Below are 17,306 nucleotides of genomic sequence, written 5' to 3'. Positions count from 1 at the left end.
TGGTAGGAGCGGAGAGGGCAGAGCGTGGTGTGCTGGCAGTTACACAGGTCAGAAAGCGAAGAAGGGAAATTTCAGGAAGACTGAGACAGAGTAACTTGAAATCACTTTAAGTGGAGGTTACATGAAGTAATTTTTCAATCAGTTCTTATCCATGCTTTGAAAAAGATACTAGTATGACTAGGTATTGGTAAACTTGAGAGGTGTGGGGTAGCGGGTGGAGACCACGTCCTAATTAAAATCATAATAAAGGAAAAATGCTTTGCATTTATTTATGTGTACAGCAACAACAGGCTGTTTAATTTCTCTGGGTCTTTTTTCTTTTTTGCATAAATGGAGCTACACATGATAACCCATTCCACAGAGTTGGTGTGAGGACCACCGAGTTAATTAACGCGTGTAAAGCCTTTTAGTACAGGGCCAAGCTAAGTAGGTAATAGCTGCTGTTGTTACATAACCTTCCAGTACAATTGTGTTGCGGGCGCAGTCGTCAGTGCTGGTAGAGTGCCACAGGGCAGCTCACGTTCTCAGGGCCAGGAAGGGAGCTCTGGTTTAGCCTAATTACATGAAAGACACTTGATATTTTTCAGTGAAATACATTGCTTAGTGGAACCTCCTTTTCTCTTAAGATGAAAATAGAGGTAGCATTCTACTTGGAATGAATGCAGAAATCTTGCTCCTTAATCTAATCCTTGGAGTGAATGTAGGTGTCCTCAGACACTTGGCTGTTGTGGAGTCCCGAACCAGTGGGCCCAGCCCTGCCGTTCTGCAGGAGGAGCCCTAACCTGATGTCAGGTATTTCCAGGACCAGTGCCCTTGAGACAGAGCCTGAAGATCTGTGGACATTTAGCCCCAGCGTCCTCAGACAGGAACTTGAGATGTAATGGAGGATCTGGTTTAGCTGACCGGACATTCTGTGGTGCAGAGCGTGTTGTGGGCAAGGCACTTCTGGTTATTCTTCTTTCTAACCATTTGGCAAATGATCAGGTTAGGAGTGCTCTGTCATTGTGCCAGGGGTGCCAAGTAGTAGCTAACCTCATGACTGATTTTTATTTGCCTAACTAACTGGTGATACAGGTGTGGATCTCCAGTGTTGTTCTGAGTGTTAAAATTATCAGTAGAGGCCATGTATTTATTACTTGAAAGTGTGTCTCTAAGTTGGAGGGGTTTTTTTCCCCCCTTTTCCAGTTTATTGAGAGATAATTGACATACAGCTCTCTATAGTTTCAAGTATATAGCATAACAGTTTACCTTACATCATGAAATGATTACCACTTTGTAAGCTTATGGAAGGGATTTTTGAAGATACACCCAAAAAAGGTGTTTTTTGTGTGTGCCCTTTTTTTTTTTTTTTTTTGGCTGGAAAATTGCTTGGCTAAGGACAGTTGACTGACTACCAAATAGTTTAGGAAAACAGACGATCACAATAAGGGTTGGAGTTCTGTGTTTGTGCAGAGTTTGGGGAAACACAAGGTGGTCTTATTATGGTTTGCCTAATGTCTCTGAGGAAAGATGTGAAGGTGATGGAATGTGAGTTAAAACGGACTTGGTACCTGCAACTCCAAGTAGTGAAAATTAGGTTAAAAACAAATTACATATTTTTAACAGTAATCATCTAATTTATAATGGTAGGTGCAATATTGCTTGTTCCCAACTATTTTAGAGAAAAAGGGCCAATTTAAGAATAATAGCTGGGGTTTTTATTTGTATATGGAATATCTGTTCATAAATTTTGAGTGAAGAAGATTTGATAAAACCTAGCTATCATTTCTTGAGATTGATTTTTTTCTTAGAGCTCATGTGCGCTGCACACTTACTGCACGGGAGCACCGTGCTGAAGGCTGCACACACAGCATGCCGGCCACGCACATTAGAGTGCCTGCCTTTTATTAAAGCCGTGATTGACTCTGCTGCTCACAAGCCTAGGGCGTCGGACTCCAAAACACATGCTACTCCCGGCATACCACGATGAAGTAAACAGAATTATAGAGAAATACAGAGAAATATTTCAGATTTTTATAGCCAAAAGTCACTCTTTAAGCAATATTTTACAGTATAATATTGGGGGGAAATTCTACTTTTGAGTAGTATTACAAAGTTTTATTTAGAAATATTTCTGTTACTTTTAAATTATTTTTGAGTAATATGCTTTCTTCTTTGAAGATGTCTTTTCACGGATGCCACTCATGAACGGCCTCATTGGACCCAGTCCTCACCTCCCACACAATTCTTTACCTCCCGGAAGTGGACTGGGAACTTTCTCTGCTGTAGCGCAATCCCCCTATGCTGATGCCAGGTATTTAAAAGCCTTGACTTTATATGGAAACATAAATCATTTCTGTTATATAGGTGTTTATCAGTCTGACTTACTGTGACCAGTGTTAGTGTCTTAAAATCATGGTGATCTTTGCTAAAACCCATCAAACATTGTAGGTATGGGTTTAATGAAAGTGTACTTGACCATAGTACTTAGAAAGCTATTCTGTGTTTATGAAGTATTAAGTTGTTTATCATTTGGCAGGGATAAAAATCCGGCGTTTAATCCAATGGCTGGTGATCCTACCAACTCATGGACGTCATCGGCTCCCCCTGTGGAGGGAGAGAATGACACGATGTCAAATGCCCAGAGGAGCACTCTCAAGTGGGAGAAAGAGGAGGCCCTGGGTGAAATGGCAACAGTAGCCCCAGTTCTCTACACGAATATCCATTTCCCCAACCTGAAGGAAGAATACCCGGGTAAGTCATGGGTGTGTCACTGCTTTCCGTTTGACTGGCTTCCCCACATGTGTGCTGAGAGGCTCTGGGTTTTTGCTTCCCTACACGAGAGGGCCCGGTGTCGTCATCAGTTCTTACCTAGCATGACTCTGTGCAACGTGAAGATTCCCTAGATACCTAGAGACATCTTGCATTTTCTTCGTCCTAAGCCCTGTACCCATTTGCTATTTCCTCAGTTAATTTCAGTTAATGAAATGATTCTAGCTCTTAGCAGTCTTCTTAAATACGTGGAAGTCAGTATTGTGTTACGTGCATAGTTGTAAGAAAAAAAAAATTCCTAGAATAGAAACTTATTACCTAATCAGAAGTATTAAGTTAGGCTAAATTAGACCCAGTTCTAAGTATTATTCACATGGAAACTAACTCATTATTTCCCCTTCTCCTCAACTGTCCAACCTGTTTGAAAAAAGCAGATGGTGCGGTATTACCATTTTTTGAACATTCTTATTAACTGGAGGATGAAACATTTGGATTAACAAAATGTCACTGACAGAATATTTGTAAGCAAATGCTGATTTATTATCTTGAGTTAATGTTGCAAGACAAACCAGGATTTGCAAAGGACATTTAAGCTTTGTCTTGAAAAAGTTTCCCAGCTGTCAACATAACGGCACTTTTAAATTACTGGAAGGGCACCTAGAAGTGGATGTTCTTACGGACGATCCCTGTCTTTTATGTGCTTTTTTGGTTTGGACGCCTTGTAGTACTTTATTCATCATGTATAGAAATAAATGCTACCAAATCTAACAGTAGAAATCAGTGGTTTAATGCTGATAAATCAATGGTTTAGTGTTAAGGCAGTATACACATTCTTCAAGTTATTTTTTTTAATCACACTTCTTTTTGCTGCTTAGAAAGTTCTGTTAAGTCACTTAAAACGTCAGTGTAAATTGTCCTTAGATTGACACTATAGGTTTTCTTTTTTAAAGATAATTTTAATAGATGTACCATGTGATTCTAGAACTCAGGAAATACCATGTTACGCCTGTTGGCCTCTCAGCTGATTGCCTTTGTCACTGGCTTTGTTGAAGCGCTCTCTCAAATATGGACAGGACCGTTTTGTACATGTGTTGCTGACTGTTGATCGCACCCAAACTTCAGTTTCGGTCCTGTCCTGACACAGGTTGAAATCACTGCTTTGTCCTGTCTGTGTGTGAGCAAGCACTGATGCTTATTTTTAATACTGGTTACTTTCTTTTGGTCAACGTGATAGACTTGTCTCGTGTATAGATGTTTTCCAAAACTTTTAGCTTTGGTTCTGGTAGCATCTTACATAGTTGAGGGAATTTATTATATTTGGCTTAACTTCATCTTGGCTGCTTAGAACTTCGATGTAGACCTTGAGCTCTGCAGGTGAGACTGTTAGGCAGCATTGTGTTCAGAGGCGTGTTTGGCCTGTTGTGCACCAGGAACTCAGTAGTGTACAGAGAACAATATAGGAGTATTCACTTAAGAAAATATGGACAAGACAGATTTAACCGTTAGTCGTTTACCAACCGTTTTATTAAGACATGTCACTGTTGTGGCTCTGTAAGTGTGTATGCTGTGTGCTTTTGTTGCAGACTGGACGACTAGAGTGAAGCAAATTGCCAAGTTGTGGAGAAAAGCAAGCTCACAGGAGAGAGCACCATATGTGGTATTTACAAAGCTGCTGTGTGTTATATCCTTAAACAATGCCTGAGCCTTACTCTCATTGTCTTAGTTTAATAAAATTTTCCATTGCAGAAGAAACCTGTGTTTTTAAATACTTGTACAACTAATAACCAGCTTTGTTTTATAGTGATTTCCTCACTCGTGATGTCTTAATATAGAGGGTGACATTTTCAAAAGCTGGTGAACAGAACCAGCATGTTGAAGATTGGTCACTTATTCTGAGAGCATGGTTAATTCATTTCACTTTTAAATTGTTTTATCTCTTCAAAAAAGTACTAAATTTTGCAACTGCATTAATGTGCCTTAGTTATTTCCACAGTAAGCCCTTTTTGTATCAAATTTAGTAGAGAATCTTTGTGTATCTTAAAAGAGACATATCTGGACACTTTGAAGGAGTTTTTGAAATATGGACTTTGCAGGAGTTATTAGGGTATTTTATAAGATTCATCATTCAGATGGTGAATTATTTTCTCCCAAAGCACCAAGTTAAGATTGTCAACTGGATCCAAATCTTTGCTTTCATTTTAAAGCATTTTAAATCTGCATTATTGTTGTGAAAAACACGCAGCTACTTTGTGCTCTGGGCTTCAGCAGACGTATTGCCAGTGATGCTGACTGCTTGTAGAAAGCAAACCATTGCTGTTCTGGGGGGATGTGTTGATGATTCTTTGTTTTGTTTTCCCTTGACTGGCAGAGGTAATGGCAGGGTATTTTTAATGTTTCTCAATGGTGGGTTTTTTATTTGTTTATTTTTGAAAGTTAAGCTTCAAATTCCTGATTTTGGATTTGGAGAATTGGTATTCTTTTCTGTAAATGGAGAGAAGTATTAATCTTTGTATTTTTGAGGAGATTGTTACCAGAATTAGAATGGAAACATGCCTTATAAAAGGGGGAGTTGGGGTAGCATCTGATATGTAAAAGGCTGTAAGTTCTCAAGGATAATATTTCAACTATTTAACCTGACATTTTCTTGCTTTGGTATGATAAAGTTTGTCATAGTTTTTCTAAGTTTAACATATACTGGGAGATAATCATCTTCTCCTTTTTTTCAAAGCAAAAAGCCAGAGATAACAGAGCTGCTTTACGCATTAATAAAGTACAGATGTCAAATGATTCCATGAAAAGGCAGCAACAGCAAGACAGCATCGATCCCAGCTCTCGTATCGATTCGGATCTTTTTAAAGATCCACTAAAGCAAAGAGAATCGGAACATGAACAGGAATGGAAGTTCAGACAGGTGTGTGTCTTTTGGGTTTATTTTTAAGAATTGACTTTTTAAATTGGTTTTTTGGTTTTTGAGAAAAGAGCTATTTATGTCATCATTTCAGATACAGTTCTTTCTAGAATATAAAAATCTGATTAAAAATAGGCTTTCCTTTTTTCAGTAAAATACATTTATGTTGACTTTGGGAAGTTATAGTAAATATTATAAACAATATACTTCTGTGGACATTATGTATGCTCTTGGTGAATAACTGTCTCCCCTCTTTAGGAATTTATAATTTAATACAGAACAATCTGGAAACTGATAAGAACAGACACATTGTCTGTTGCCCCCACCTCACCCCACAGGGAGCTTTATTATGCCTTAAACATAGGCTTGTTTTCTTGTTTCAACAGCAAATGCGTCAGAAAAGCAAGCAGCAGGCTAAGATCGAAGCCACGCAGAAGCTGGAGCAGGTGAAGAGCGAGCAGCAGCAGCAGCAGCAGCAGCAGCAGCAGCAGCTGGGCTCTCAGCCTGCAATGGGCCAGTCTGGCTCAGACACGCCCAGTAGTGGGATCCAGAGCCCTCTGACCCCGCAGGCAGGGAATGGAAGTCTGTCTCCTGCCCAGTCATTCCACAAGGACCTGTTTCCAAAGCCGCTGCCCAGCACCCCCACCACCGCCCCCTCAGATGATGTGTTTGTGAAGCCGCAGGCTCCCCCGCCTCCCCCCGCGCCCTCGCGCCTGTCGGTGCAGGAGAGTCTGTCTCAGGCTCAGCCTTCTCAGCCCCCGTCCCCACAGGTGTTTGCCCCTGGATCATGCAACTCCCGACCACCGTCTCCAATGGACCCTTATGCAAAAATGGTGGGTACCCCACGACCACCTCCCGGGGCCCACAGCTTTCCCAGAAGAAACGCCGCGCTGGCGGAGAGCTGTGGGCCGCTGCCATCGGGCTCCAGGCCGCCTCAGATGGGTGAGGCCATGGCCAACCGGCCATCGCCGGTCCGAGAGGCGTGTGCCACCACTGTGGCGAGCAGTGACCCCTACACAAAGCCTCCAGACACCCCTCGGCCTGTGCTGACAGAGCCATTTCCCAAGCCCCTCGGCTTGCCCCGGTCTCCTGCCCTTTCTGAGCAGACCTCACAAGGCCCTCTCACCCCTGGCACCAGTGACCACTTCCCCAAACCATCTCCTCGGGCAGATGCATTTCAGAGACAGCGGATTCCTGACCCGTATGCTCGACCCTTGTTGACACCTGCTCCTCTCGACGGTGGTCCCGGCCCTTTTAAAGCTCCGATGCAGCCCCCTCCTCCCTCCCAGGACCCTTACGGGCCAGCGTCCCAGGCACCAAGGCGATTGTCCATCGACCCTTATGAAAGGCCCACGTTGACACCACGACCTGTAGACAGCTTTTCTCATAACCAGTCCAGTGATCCCTATAGCCAGCCTCCCCTCACCCCACATCCGGCAATGAACGAGTCTTTCTCCCATCCCTCGAGGGCTTTTTCCCAGCCTGGACTCATATCAAGGCCAACATCTCAGGACCCATATTCCCAGCCTCCAGGAACTCCACGGCCTGTTGTAGATTCCTATTCCCAGCCCCCAGGAACATCTCGCTCCAACCCAGACCCCTATTCTCAACCTCCTGGAACTCCCCGGCCCACCACGATGGATCCGTATAGTCAGCAGCCGCCAACCCCACGGCCATCTGCACAAGCAGACTTGTTTGCTACATCTGCAGCCAGTCAGAGGCATTCTGACCCATATGCTCATCCTCCTGGAACCCCAAGACCTGGAATGTCTGTTCCTTACTCACAAACACCAGCAGCACCACGGCCAAGGATTTCAGAGGGTTTTACTAGGTCCTCGACAAGACCGGCCCTCATGCCAAACCAGGATCCTTTCCTGCAAGCACATAATCGAGGAGCAGCCTTACCTGGCCCTCTAGTGAGGCCACCTGATGCTTGTTCCCAGACTCCCAGGCCACCTGGTCCTGGTCTTTCAGAAGCTTTTAGCCGTGTTTCCCCATCTGCTTCCCGTGACCCCTACGATCAGCCTCCCATGACTCCTAGACCACAGCCTGACACTTTTGGAACAAGTCAGGTTGCCTGTGATGTTGCTGATCAGCCACGGCCTGGGTCTGAGGGGAGCTTTGGGGCACCTTCTAACGCGCCCATGACTCCGCAAGGCCAGCAGTTCTCCAGCGTCTCCCAGCTTCCTGGACCCGTACCCACCTCAGGGGTCACCGACACGCAGAGCACTGTCAACATGTCCCAGGCTGATACAGAGAAATTGAGACAGGTAAACAGCTTGAATCTTCTTAGTTGTCTTAAATGTATTATTTGAGAAAGCTGTTTTATCGAGTAACTTACATAGATGTTAAAGCAGATCTTTTCAGTATAACTTGTCATACTGGCAGAGAAGAAAAGTGAAATTGGTAGAATCAACACCAGTGAATTGGACTTATTGTTTTATCTAATTTTAGTCTTCATGAGTTTGTAGTGGAATTCTTAAATATGAAAGCTTCAGTTCTGTGGTGGTTATATGGCAAGGAAAAGGACCCAAATCATGTTTATTTTTTTACAACCGATTGACTATTTGTGTAACTCGTGTTTTATCATACTTTGAAATATTAAGATTCAAACAGTACCATAATGGAGTATTAGAATCATTGAGGCTGAAAAAGGCATGGGTCAGCAGAAGTCCCAGTCACCCTGTGTTTCCTTCCGTGCAGCGACAGAAGCTCCGTGAGATCATCCTCCAGCAGCAGCAGCAGAAGAAGATGGCCGGTCGGCAGGAGAAGGGGACCCAGGACCCAGGAGCAGTGCCCCATCCGGGGCCCCCGCCACACTGGCAGCCAGAGAGCGTCGGCCAGGCATTTGCCCGGCCCCCACCCCCCTACCCTGGGAGCATCAGGTCTCCCATGGTCCCTCCTCTGGGACCTCGATACACCGTTTTCCCGAAGGAGGCCCGTGGAGTCTATCCTCCTGATGTCAGCGGTATGGGGATGAGGCCACATGGATTCAGGTAAGGTTTTTCATTTCACGCCAGAGTAAACTGCCAACAGAAGGAGATGCCCAACTGAAAGGACTTCTTTTTACCCTTTTTTGATTGAAGTGTGGTTAACTTGCAGCACTGTGTTAGCTTCAGGTGTACAGCAGCATGATTTGATGTTTCGTACATTCGTATATTCTTTGATATGACTCTTAAGACCTCGTTGCTTGGTTTTACTTCTTGATTCCTTTGAGATAAAATCAATGTTATTTTCCACTAATGAGAGATCATAGATTTTTTTCTAAACCTCTAAGTACTCTACAGACTAAAAACATTCCCTTCGTTATTAAATATTGACTGTGCTAGCGTTACGTTACAGCCACAATGATACTGTTTATCATACTAATCAAACCTCTAATATGTTACTGCCATATTCAGTCAAATATGTGATGTGAATTATTTTCTTCTTAGATTTTTAATTTTAATTTACACTGCAATGGCACCCCACTCCAGTACTCTTGCCTGGAAAATCCCACGGACAGAGGAGCCTGGTAGGCTGCAGTCCATGGGGTCGCTGGGAGTCGGACACGACTGAGCGACTTCACTTTCACTTTTCACTTTTCATGCATTGGAGAAGGAAATGGCAACCCACTCTAGTGTTCTTGCCTGGAGAATCCCAGGGACAAAGGAGCCTGGTGGGCTGCAGTCTATGGGGTCGCACCGAGTCGGACACGACTGAAGCGACTTAGCAGCAGCAGCAGTAAATATTTGTGGACATTTCCAAATCGAAAGGATATTTTCCTGTAGGAGCTTCTCATGATGAAATAGGGTTGTAAAATTAGTGGTTTTCTCTTTTGAAATGACTAGTAGAATGGTCAGAGCCAAATGTGGGCCTGAGTTGTAATAAGGAGGCATTTCTTTAACATATGCTTTTCATTTTATCAGGTATATTTTTTAGTTTAATACTTCATGTTTAAGTCTTCCCCTTATTTTTCTTTTTTCTTTCTCCTCACTTTATGCCTGTTACTCTGTTTATATTTACTTGTACGTGTTAAGTCGCTTCAGTCCCCATGACCCCATGGACTGTAGCCCACCAGGCTCCTCTGTCCATGAGGATTCTCCAGGCAAGAATACTGGAGTGGGTTGCCATGCCCTTCTCCAGGGGATCTTCCCAACCCAGGCTTGGAACCAGTGTCTCTTGTTAAGGCTTCTGCATTGACAGGCATGTTCTTTGCCACTAGCACCGCCTGGAAAATCCATACTTGTTTGTAACTTGCCTTTCTTTCTTTCTAGGAATGAGGTACAATATAAATAAAAGTTTTTCTATAATTCATTCATTTACTGAGTCTTTACAGATGATGCCTATCATTCTTGTCTTACTACCCCTGGTTCTCATTCTTTGAGCAGATAGGTTAATCTGTCCAGTCATCGTGCCTTTGTTTTCTTCAGTGCAGAGACCTGTAAGTCTCTGGTAAGATTCATTAGACCTCCTATTCAAGCGTCCCCTTAAATCAGCTTCCTCCACATCATAGCCTTCTTTGCAACTCCAGTAGTATATGCTAATTTGTAAACAACCAATTCTATCTGCTTGTTTGTTTTCCTTTGTCTTCGTTTATGATCTCTGTCAGATGTCATCAGAGCTCAGGTATGGTATTTACTGTAGAGTATGTGGCAAAAATTTATGTTCATATAGATTCTTTATAATACTTTCTAATGGTGATAATTTTGTTTTTACTAAGTCATTATTACATTTGGCAACATTTTGTGTGCTTACTCAGTCGTGTCTGACTCTTTGTGACCTCGTGGACTGCAACCCACCAGGCTCCTCTCTCCATGGGATTTTCCTGGCAGAACTACAGAAGGAAATGGGTTGCCATTTCCTTCTCCAGAGGATCTTCCCAACCCAGGGATCAAACCCAGGTCTCCCGCTTTGCAGGCAGGTTCTTTACCATCTGAGCCACCAGGGGAGCCCTATCTGTATTTAATCTAAAACTTTTCCTTTTTATCAACCTAACTCTGAATTCAGTACTTTATGTTCACTATCTGTGTTATATATTTCTTCTTTTAGGTTTGGATTTCCAGGAGGTGGTCATGGCACCTTGTCAGGTCAGGAACGCTTCCTTGTACCTCCTCAGCAAATGCAAGGTTCTGGAGTTCCTCCACAGCTCAGAAGGTCTCTATCTGTAGATATGCCCAGGCCTTTAAATAACTCACCAATGAATAATCCTGGTGGACTTCCTGCACATTTCCCAGCACAGAGCCTGCCGGTTCAGCAGCATAACATACTGGGCCAGGCCTTCATTGAGCTGAGGCACCGGGCCCCAGATGGGAGGCCCCGGCTGCCCTTCCCTGCTGTTCCTGGCAACGTCATTGAGGCACCCTCCCATCCCCGCCATGGAAGCTTCATTCCCCGGCCGGACTTCCCAGGCCCCAGACACCCAGACCCCATGAGACGACCCTCCCAAGGCCTCCATCATCAGCTGCCCGTGCACCCAAATTTGGACCAAGTGCCGCCATCTCAGCAAGAGCAGAGCCATGCTGTCCATTCGTCTGCTATGGTCACGAGGTCTCTGAGTCATCCCTTGGGTGGTGAGTTCTCAGAGGCCCCTTTGTCAGCCTCTGTGCCAGCTGAAACGACATCTGAAAATTTACAGATAACCACCCAGTCTTCTGATGGTCTCGAAGAAAAGCTTGATTCTGATGACCCATCTGTCAAAGAACTCGATGTTAAAGACCTCGAAGGGGTTGAAGTCAAAGACTTAGATGACGAAGATCTTGAAAATTTAAACCTGGATACAGAAGATGGCAAGGGGGACGAGTTGGACACTCTGGGGAATTTGGAAGCGAACGACCCCAACCTGGACGACCTCTTACGGTCAGGGGAGTTCGATATCATCGCCTATACAGACCCAGAACTTGACCTGGGAGATAAGAAGAGCATGTTCAACGAGGAACTGGACCTCAATGTCCCAATTGATGATAAGTTAGATAATCAATGTGTATCTGTTGAACCTGAAAAAAAGGAGCAAGACAACAAAAGTGTGGTTCCTTCTGATAAGCCTTCTCCTTGGAAAAAATCCACTGTCAGCAGCGAGATAAAAACGGAAGTACTGTCTCCAAATTCTAAAGGGGAAGCCAAATGTGGAAGTGAGAAAAGTGAGGACGGTAAAGATACCGTTGACCCTCCCTGCCCACCAGCCTCTGCTCCTCTGGACAGGAGCGATGGGGACAAGGCTCCTGTGCAGCCCTGTGATGCAGACCTGCTGGAGAAAAGGACTACGCAAGAAACGACCGGCCCCAACCCGAGTGTGGCTCGTGGGGCCACTCAGCTGCCTGCTGAAGATGCTGTCACCCCGTGTGGCATACCTGGGCCAACTCCAGTTCTCTCAAGTTTACTTGCTAACGAAAAACCTGATTCTGCAGACATGAGGCCGTTGGCATCTCCAGCACCAACTCTGCCGGCCTCCCCGTCCGGCCACGTGTCAAGTTTGCCTCCCCCTCTGATGACACCGCCTGGTCATGTTTTGGATAATACCATGAATTCTAACATGGCAGTAGTCCCTCGACTAAACCATGCTTTCCCTCAGGGTGTGCAGGTAAATCCAGGCTTCATTCAGGGTCAGCCGCCAGTAAACCACAGTTTCGGGACAGGCAAACCTGCCAGTCAGCCTGTGCCCTTGACGAGTCAGCCTGGGACCAGTGGCATGTCTGGAGCCCAGCAGCTAATGATTCCTCAGACGTTAGCCCAGCAGAGCAGAGAGAGGCCCCTCCTTCTGGAGGAGCAGCCTCTACTTCTGCAGGATCTTTTGGATCAAGAGAGACAAGAACAGCAGCAGCAGAGACAGATGCAAGCCATGATCCGTCAGCGGTCTGAGCCGTTCTTCCCTAATATCGGTAGGAGTTCCTCCGAATTTCAGAAATTACTACCGTGGGCTTTGGGTGGAATGTGGTATGCTTACAGTCTTTTTTCTGTATTAAAATTACATGTGGCCTAGAGTACTGAGGGTTGTATTTCTGTTCCTTCTTCAGCTTTGAGATGAAACTGACTAAGAGTTTTAAGATTCCTGCCCAGTAAATCAAGAAAGTAAACTCCTGGAGTTTCAGACATTCTCAATTCTATTTTTTATGGGATGACTTAATAGAAATAAATCTTTTTTGGTTCCTTCCTTCTATATATTCTCATTATTGTCAGGTGTTTTCAGAGTCATTGAAAGGTGAATTTAAAGAAATTATGCTAGGAGAAAACTTCTCATTTGTACAATGAATGCTTGGCAGTTTTTTTAGTCATATAAAGCTCTCTAACTTATTTTAGTAGCTTACTAATTTGGGGGAACGTGCCCCCCCCCCCCAAAAAAAAGCAATGCACTAAGAATGCCTGAGCGCCTCTAAGACAAAGAACTAGCAATCAAGGACACATTCCAAGGAATCCTTTCTTCTTTTTTCTTTTTTTGAATGCTTCTTTTTCTAAACAATAAAATTGACCTTCTGTCATACATTCATTGCCAGTTCCATCAATTTAGCCGATTTCTATATGCGAAGAGGTCTTTTCCCTTAGCCTGTCCTTATTATCAGAACTTGATCCATTTTTCTCTTGAGTAATAACCAATTTAACAAAAATTCCTTAGTATTTGTAATAAGTGCAGCTTCTCATCATGGTGGAACATTCTGCTGAGCCTTGTGAAAGTTTAGATGAATGGAATTGCATCACTTTAGGTTACTGCTATCATTTCCCTTATGCCAGTATTTGACAAATACCTTGTTTAGATTCTTACAGGACTAAGGTATTAAATGCGTTGATCACTTAGATGGAAGTAAATTCAGGATGAGGTTCTCATAATTCTTTACCTAGAATAGAGACCTATAATAGTGATTATTAAATAACAAGGAATAAGAGTCTCAGTTGTGTGATGTTTGTGAATTACGTTACCTCTTAGTGTCACTTGAACCAAGTACTGTGAAATAAGTAACTTTAAAATATGTTTCTTCTTTAGATTTTGATGCAATTACAGACCCCATAATGAAAGCCAAAATGGTGGCTCTTAAGGGCATAAATAAAGTGATGGCACAAAACAACATGGGCATGCCGCCGATGGTCATGAACAGGTAGGTGGCGACGCTTCTCGTGCTCGCTGTGCATCAGAAGCGTACGCAATCACTGCTAGCTGCTGAAAGGAGCATATAGTGACGCAAAGCCTGTATTCTCGGAATGAACGAGAATTATTTCAATTGGTTGTGATGTCAGCGGAATATAATCAAAAGCAAAATGCTGTACAAATGTAAAGATTGAATTTTCATTCGTTTCAGGGTAAACATAATAAAGCATCATAGAATGGTTTGCAAGATTGACTTGACTAAGCAGGAAATTCAACGTATTTAAGTACACACTTGTTTAGGTACTTGGGAGTAGGTAACGCTGACCAAAAACTGCTTGGGACAGAAATGCTTCATCCAGAGTAGGCGAGGGTGAGCAGGAAAACAGACATTAAACTGCTCTGTGCTGAGAACAGAAGATGGTGTATTAGTGTGAAGGTTTTTTATTCCATCAGAGGACGTATGAGAGTTAGCACTTGGAAACTTTATAAGCCTTTTCACTATTAATAGGAAAAAATGCGAAAATTACACATTAGAGAAGATTGAGTTATTCGACTCTCTGAATTTCTGAAATTATTTACACCCCCTAAGGGTTTCTTAAGTGCTGATCATGGACCATCATCAGAATTATGTGGTAGCTTTTTTAAAAATTCCTCTAAGGTTCCTTTACCCGACTGCAGACGCACTGAACCAGAGTATCTGGAGACCGTGCTTGTGGTTTTAGCGGGCGCCATGGGTGGTTCTTTTGTAAACCTCTGTCCATAGAGTAGGCATAGAGCCTCGATTTAGCCTAATTGCTTGTTGAGTGTGGGTGATCGTGGAATTGAATGTGAAGTCTACATGAATTTAAACACAGTTCTTCACAGGTGCTTTGTTGGCTACTTTGGAAATGGTTGAGAAGCATTGTTGAGATCAAAGAGGAGACTGTAATGACTTGCACGCACAGCGCCTGTGAACACTGTTTCTCCGTCATGAGCATTCTTAACTTTTTTATGTCGTGGACTTTTTGACATTCCAGTAAAGCCTTTGAACTCCTCAGAATATTTTAATGCCAAACCAAAATATTAAAGAGGAGATCATTTATATTTGAAATAGTTATTTAAATGTAAAAGTTACAGTATATGTGCTTCTCTAATACATGAATAAATTTGGCAATAGGTCTAATAACTACCATAACTTCAAAAGAATGATGTGATGAACCTAAATGACCGATTGGGTTTGTGCAACAACTTTTGCCATGAAAATAACAAGTTCTGTTTTTGAAAAGTCACAGTACTGCTGATAATACTGTAGTTTGCTGCCTGTAGTCAAAATAGAAGGAAATTTTAAATTTAATTCTGCACTTTAAAATACAGACCTGAGATTTGGAACCCCTGCTCCTTCAGCATAAGTCTCTACTTAGACCCACTGATGTGAGTCAGCCGGCGAGTTGTTAGCGCTTCTGCTGAGGTCTTTGAGGAGGCAGAGATGATGATCCCTCCTTCATGTGGTGGCATAAGTTGACTGAGGGTGACGGACAGTGAGTGCTCTGTGGATTGAGAGACGTTTCCACACCAGGCTATAGTGGGGCCCGGGGGCAACAGATGAATCAAAAAGCTGAGTAAAAAAATTAAAAAGCTTATGTTCCAAATTGTGATTAGACATTAATTATAATGTTAGACATAGTTACCTACTTAGACATTAATTATAATGTTTGATAAATAATTTGGAAGATATACGTTGAAGCATTTGGTAACTCTAGGTGCAGTGTTTTCATTCAAAGCGGTAATGTTTCTGAAGTTTTTAACTAGAGTAAGTAACATTTTGCCAGATATTTTTAACCATATAGACTTTTTCTTAGTCAATGACCAGTTTTTGATTTGCTCTAACCTGTAGACATAAGGATATATGAAGGTTCTTAATTGAGATGCATCTTTTGTTTTAAATAAAGATCAGAATAAACAGTTTGATTATGTAAATTCTAGGAAAACTATGCCTTCATTATTTTCTAAAAGGTTTGAATTAGCTGCACTGTGTACTGAGGCACATAGCAGCGGGCCCTCTGGGGCAGCCTCAGCCGCTGCAGCCACACTGGTCAGTGTGGGGACGTTGGCCTCTCTGGGTCTTCCCTTTCATCACAGGTAAAACGAGTAGGAAGGATTCGCACGCCACACAATCATGTAGTAGCTGCTGCTGCTGCTAAGTCGCTCCAGTCGTGTCAGACTCTGTGCGACCCCATAGGCAGCAGCCCACCAGGCTTCCCCGTCCCTGGGATTCTCCAGGCAAGAACACTGGAATGGGTTGCCATTGCCTTCTCCAATGCCTGAAAGTGAAAAGTGAAAGGGAAGTTGCTCAGTCGTGTCCGACTCTTAGCGACCCCGTGGACTGCAGCCCACCAGGCTCCTCCGTCCATGGGACTTTCCAGGCAAGAGTACTGGAGTGGGGTGCCATCGCCTTCTCCGTCGTGTAGTAGGTTGGGGCACAAAAATACAGGGCCCGAGTCAGTGTTTTTGACAAGACACACATTGCCATTAGTCCTCCTTCCTTGGAAGAGAAAACGGTTCAGGACGTAAAGATGATGTTAGTTGCAAATATTTCTTTGATGCTCAGTTATTCTTTCTACAGGTTCCCCTTCGTGGGCCCGTCAGTGGCCGGGGCGCAGAGTGGGGACGGCCAGACCCTCCTGCAACAGGCAGCTGCTCAGGTACTGCCGCCTGTCGCCAGTCACTCTCGAACCCTAGTGCCTTTCCCTGTGTGTCTCACTAGTCTTCACAGCGAGGCCACTTCTAGGAAACAGTGGAAGCCCTAGAACACTGCCACAGTGTGTTACGGCTCAGCAGAAATAAGATACTTTACTGTTTTTTTAGGGGCAAGACAAGTTAAGGTTAAAACATTGACAGTTTCTGAAAAGGATCTGTATATTTAAGGGTAGAAGGTCACTTGGAGGGAAGCCAGGTGCTTAGGATCTTAGGGTTTGGTTTCATTTACTTTTAACTCCACGGAGACATTTTCACGTCCAGCATTTTAGAATTCACTCATTACATTTAAATGTAAAACTGCTACAAATTCCAGAAAATAATGATTATAGTCATTTTATTTAGATACAATCACGTGCTGCAATTTATTCCTTGGAATAATTTAATTTTTGAAGTACTTAACATTCACAGTAATCAGCTTTAAGTGTAAATATTTAGTGTCAAGTGATGTCCAGGAAAGTTAGAACTACACTTTATATTGTGTTTTCAGTTTTTCTTTTCACCAAGTTCTGCCTAGGAAAAAAAAAAAGAGAAAGCTACCTACTTTCATGTCTTTTGGGCACTTTTTTTTGCCCTGCTTTAGATTTATTATGCTGATAATTATATTTTCATTAAAAAAACAGCCATGTGACATTGTTGAAAAAACATAGGCTTCACAGCTGAGTTTAATCCGATTTCCACTATGAGTTTATTGGGATTTTTGGGCAAACTTTTTAGTCTCCGTTTTTTCTGATCTGTCGATGTTACACCACCTGCTTTGCAGGATTTTATGGTTTACATTTAGTGCATTCTGGGTGCTGATATTATTTGTTGTCTTTACTTTGTCTATAGCTCATGTCTAACAGAATTTGTGAGAAC

At 43.2% G+C, this 17,306-nt stretch overlaps 1 protein-coding gene across 19 annotated transcripts in view; it reads left to right on the top strand.

Annotated features, from left to right (window-relative positions):
* KMT2C (lysine methyltransferase 2C) overlaps positions 1 to 17,306 on the top strand; it is a 262,120-nt gene that overhangs the window by 213,242 nt on the left and 31,572 nt on the right. For all 19 annotated transcript variants that reach the window (XM_025291876.3, XM_025291897.3, XM_025291882.3 and 16 more), the window contains 9 exons: positions 2,161 to 2,293; positions 2,519 to 2,733; positions 4,335 to 4,408; positions 5,480 to 5,662; positions 6,046 to 7,929; positions 8,363 to 8,655; positions 10,691 to 12,516; positions 13,614 to 13,725; positions 16,318 to 16,396. In XM_025291876.3, coding sequence (XP_025147661.3) covers positions 2,161 to 2,293; positions 2,519 to 2,733; positions 4,335 to 4,408; positions 5,480 to 5,662; positions 6,046 to 7,929; positions 8,363 to 8,655; positions 10,691 to 12,516; positions 13,614 to 13,725; positions 16,318 to 16,396 — 4,799 coding nt within the window. The remainder of the gene's footprint in view (positions 1 to 2,160; positions 2,294 to 2,518; positions 2,734 to 4,334; positions 4,409 to 5,479; positions 5,663 to 6,045; positions 7,930 to 8,362; positions 8,656 to 10,690; positions 12,517 to 13,613; positions 13,726 to 16,317; positions 16,397 to 17,306) is intronic.

This window comes from Bubalus bubalis, chromosome 8, assembly GCF_019923935.1.
Source record: "Bubalus bubalis isolate 160015118507 breed Murrah chromosome 8, NDDB_SH_1, whole genome shotgun sequence".
Classification (NCBI taxonomy): domain Eukaryota; kingdom Metazoa; phylum Chordata; class Mammalia; order Artiodactyla; family Bovidae; genus Bubalus; species Bubalus bubalis.
The sequence above is the reverse complement of the archived record's forward strand: the minus strand, read 5'-3'. Positions and strand labels throughout refer to the sequence as shown.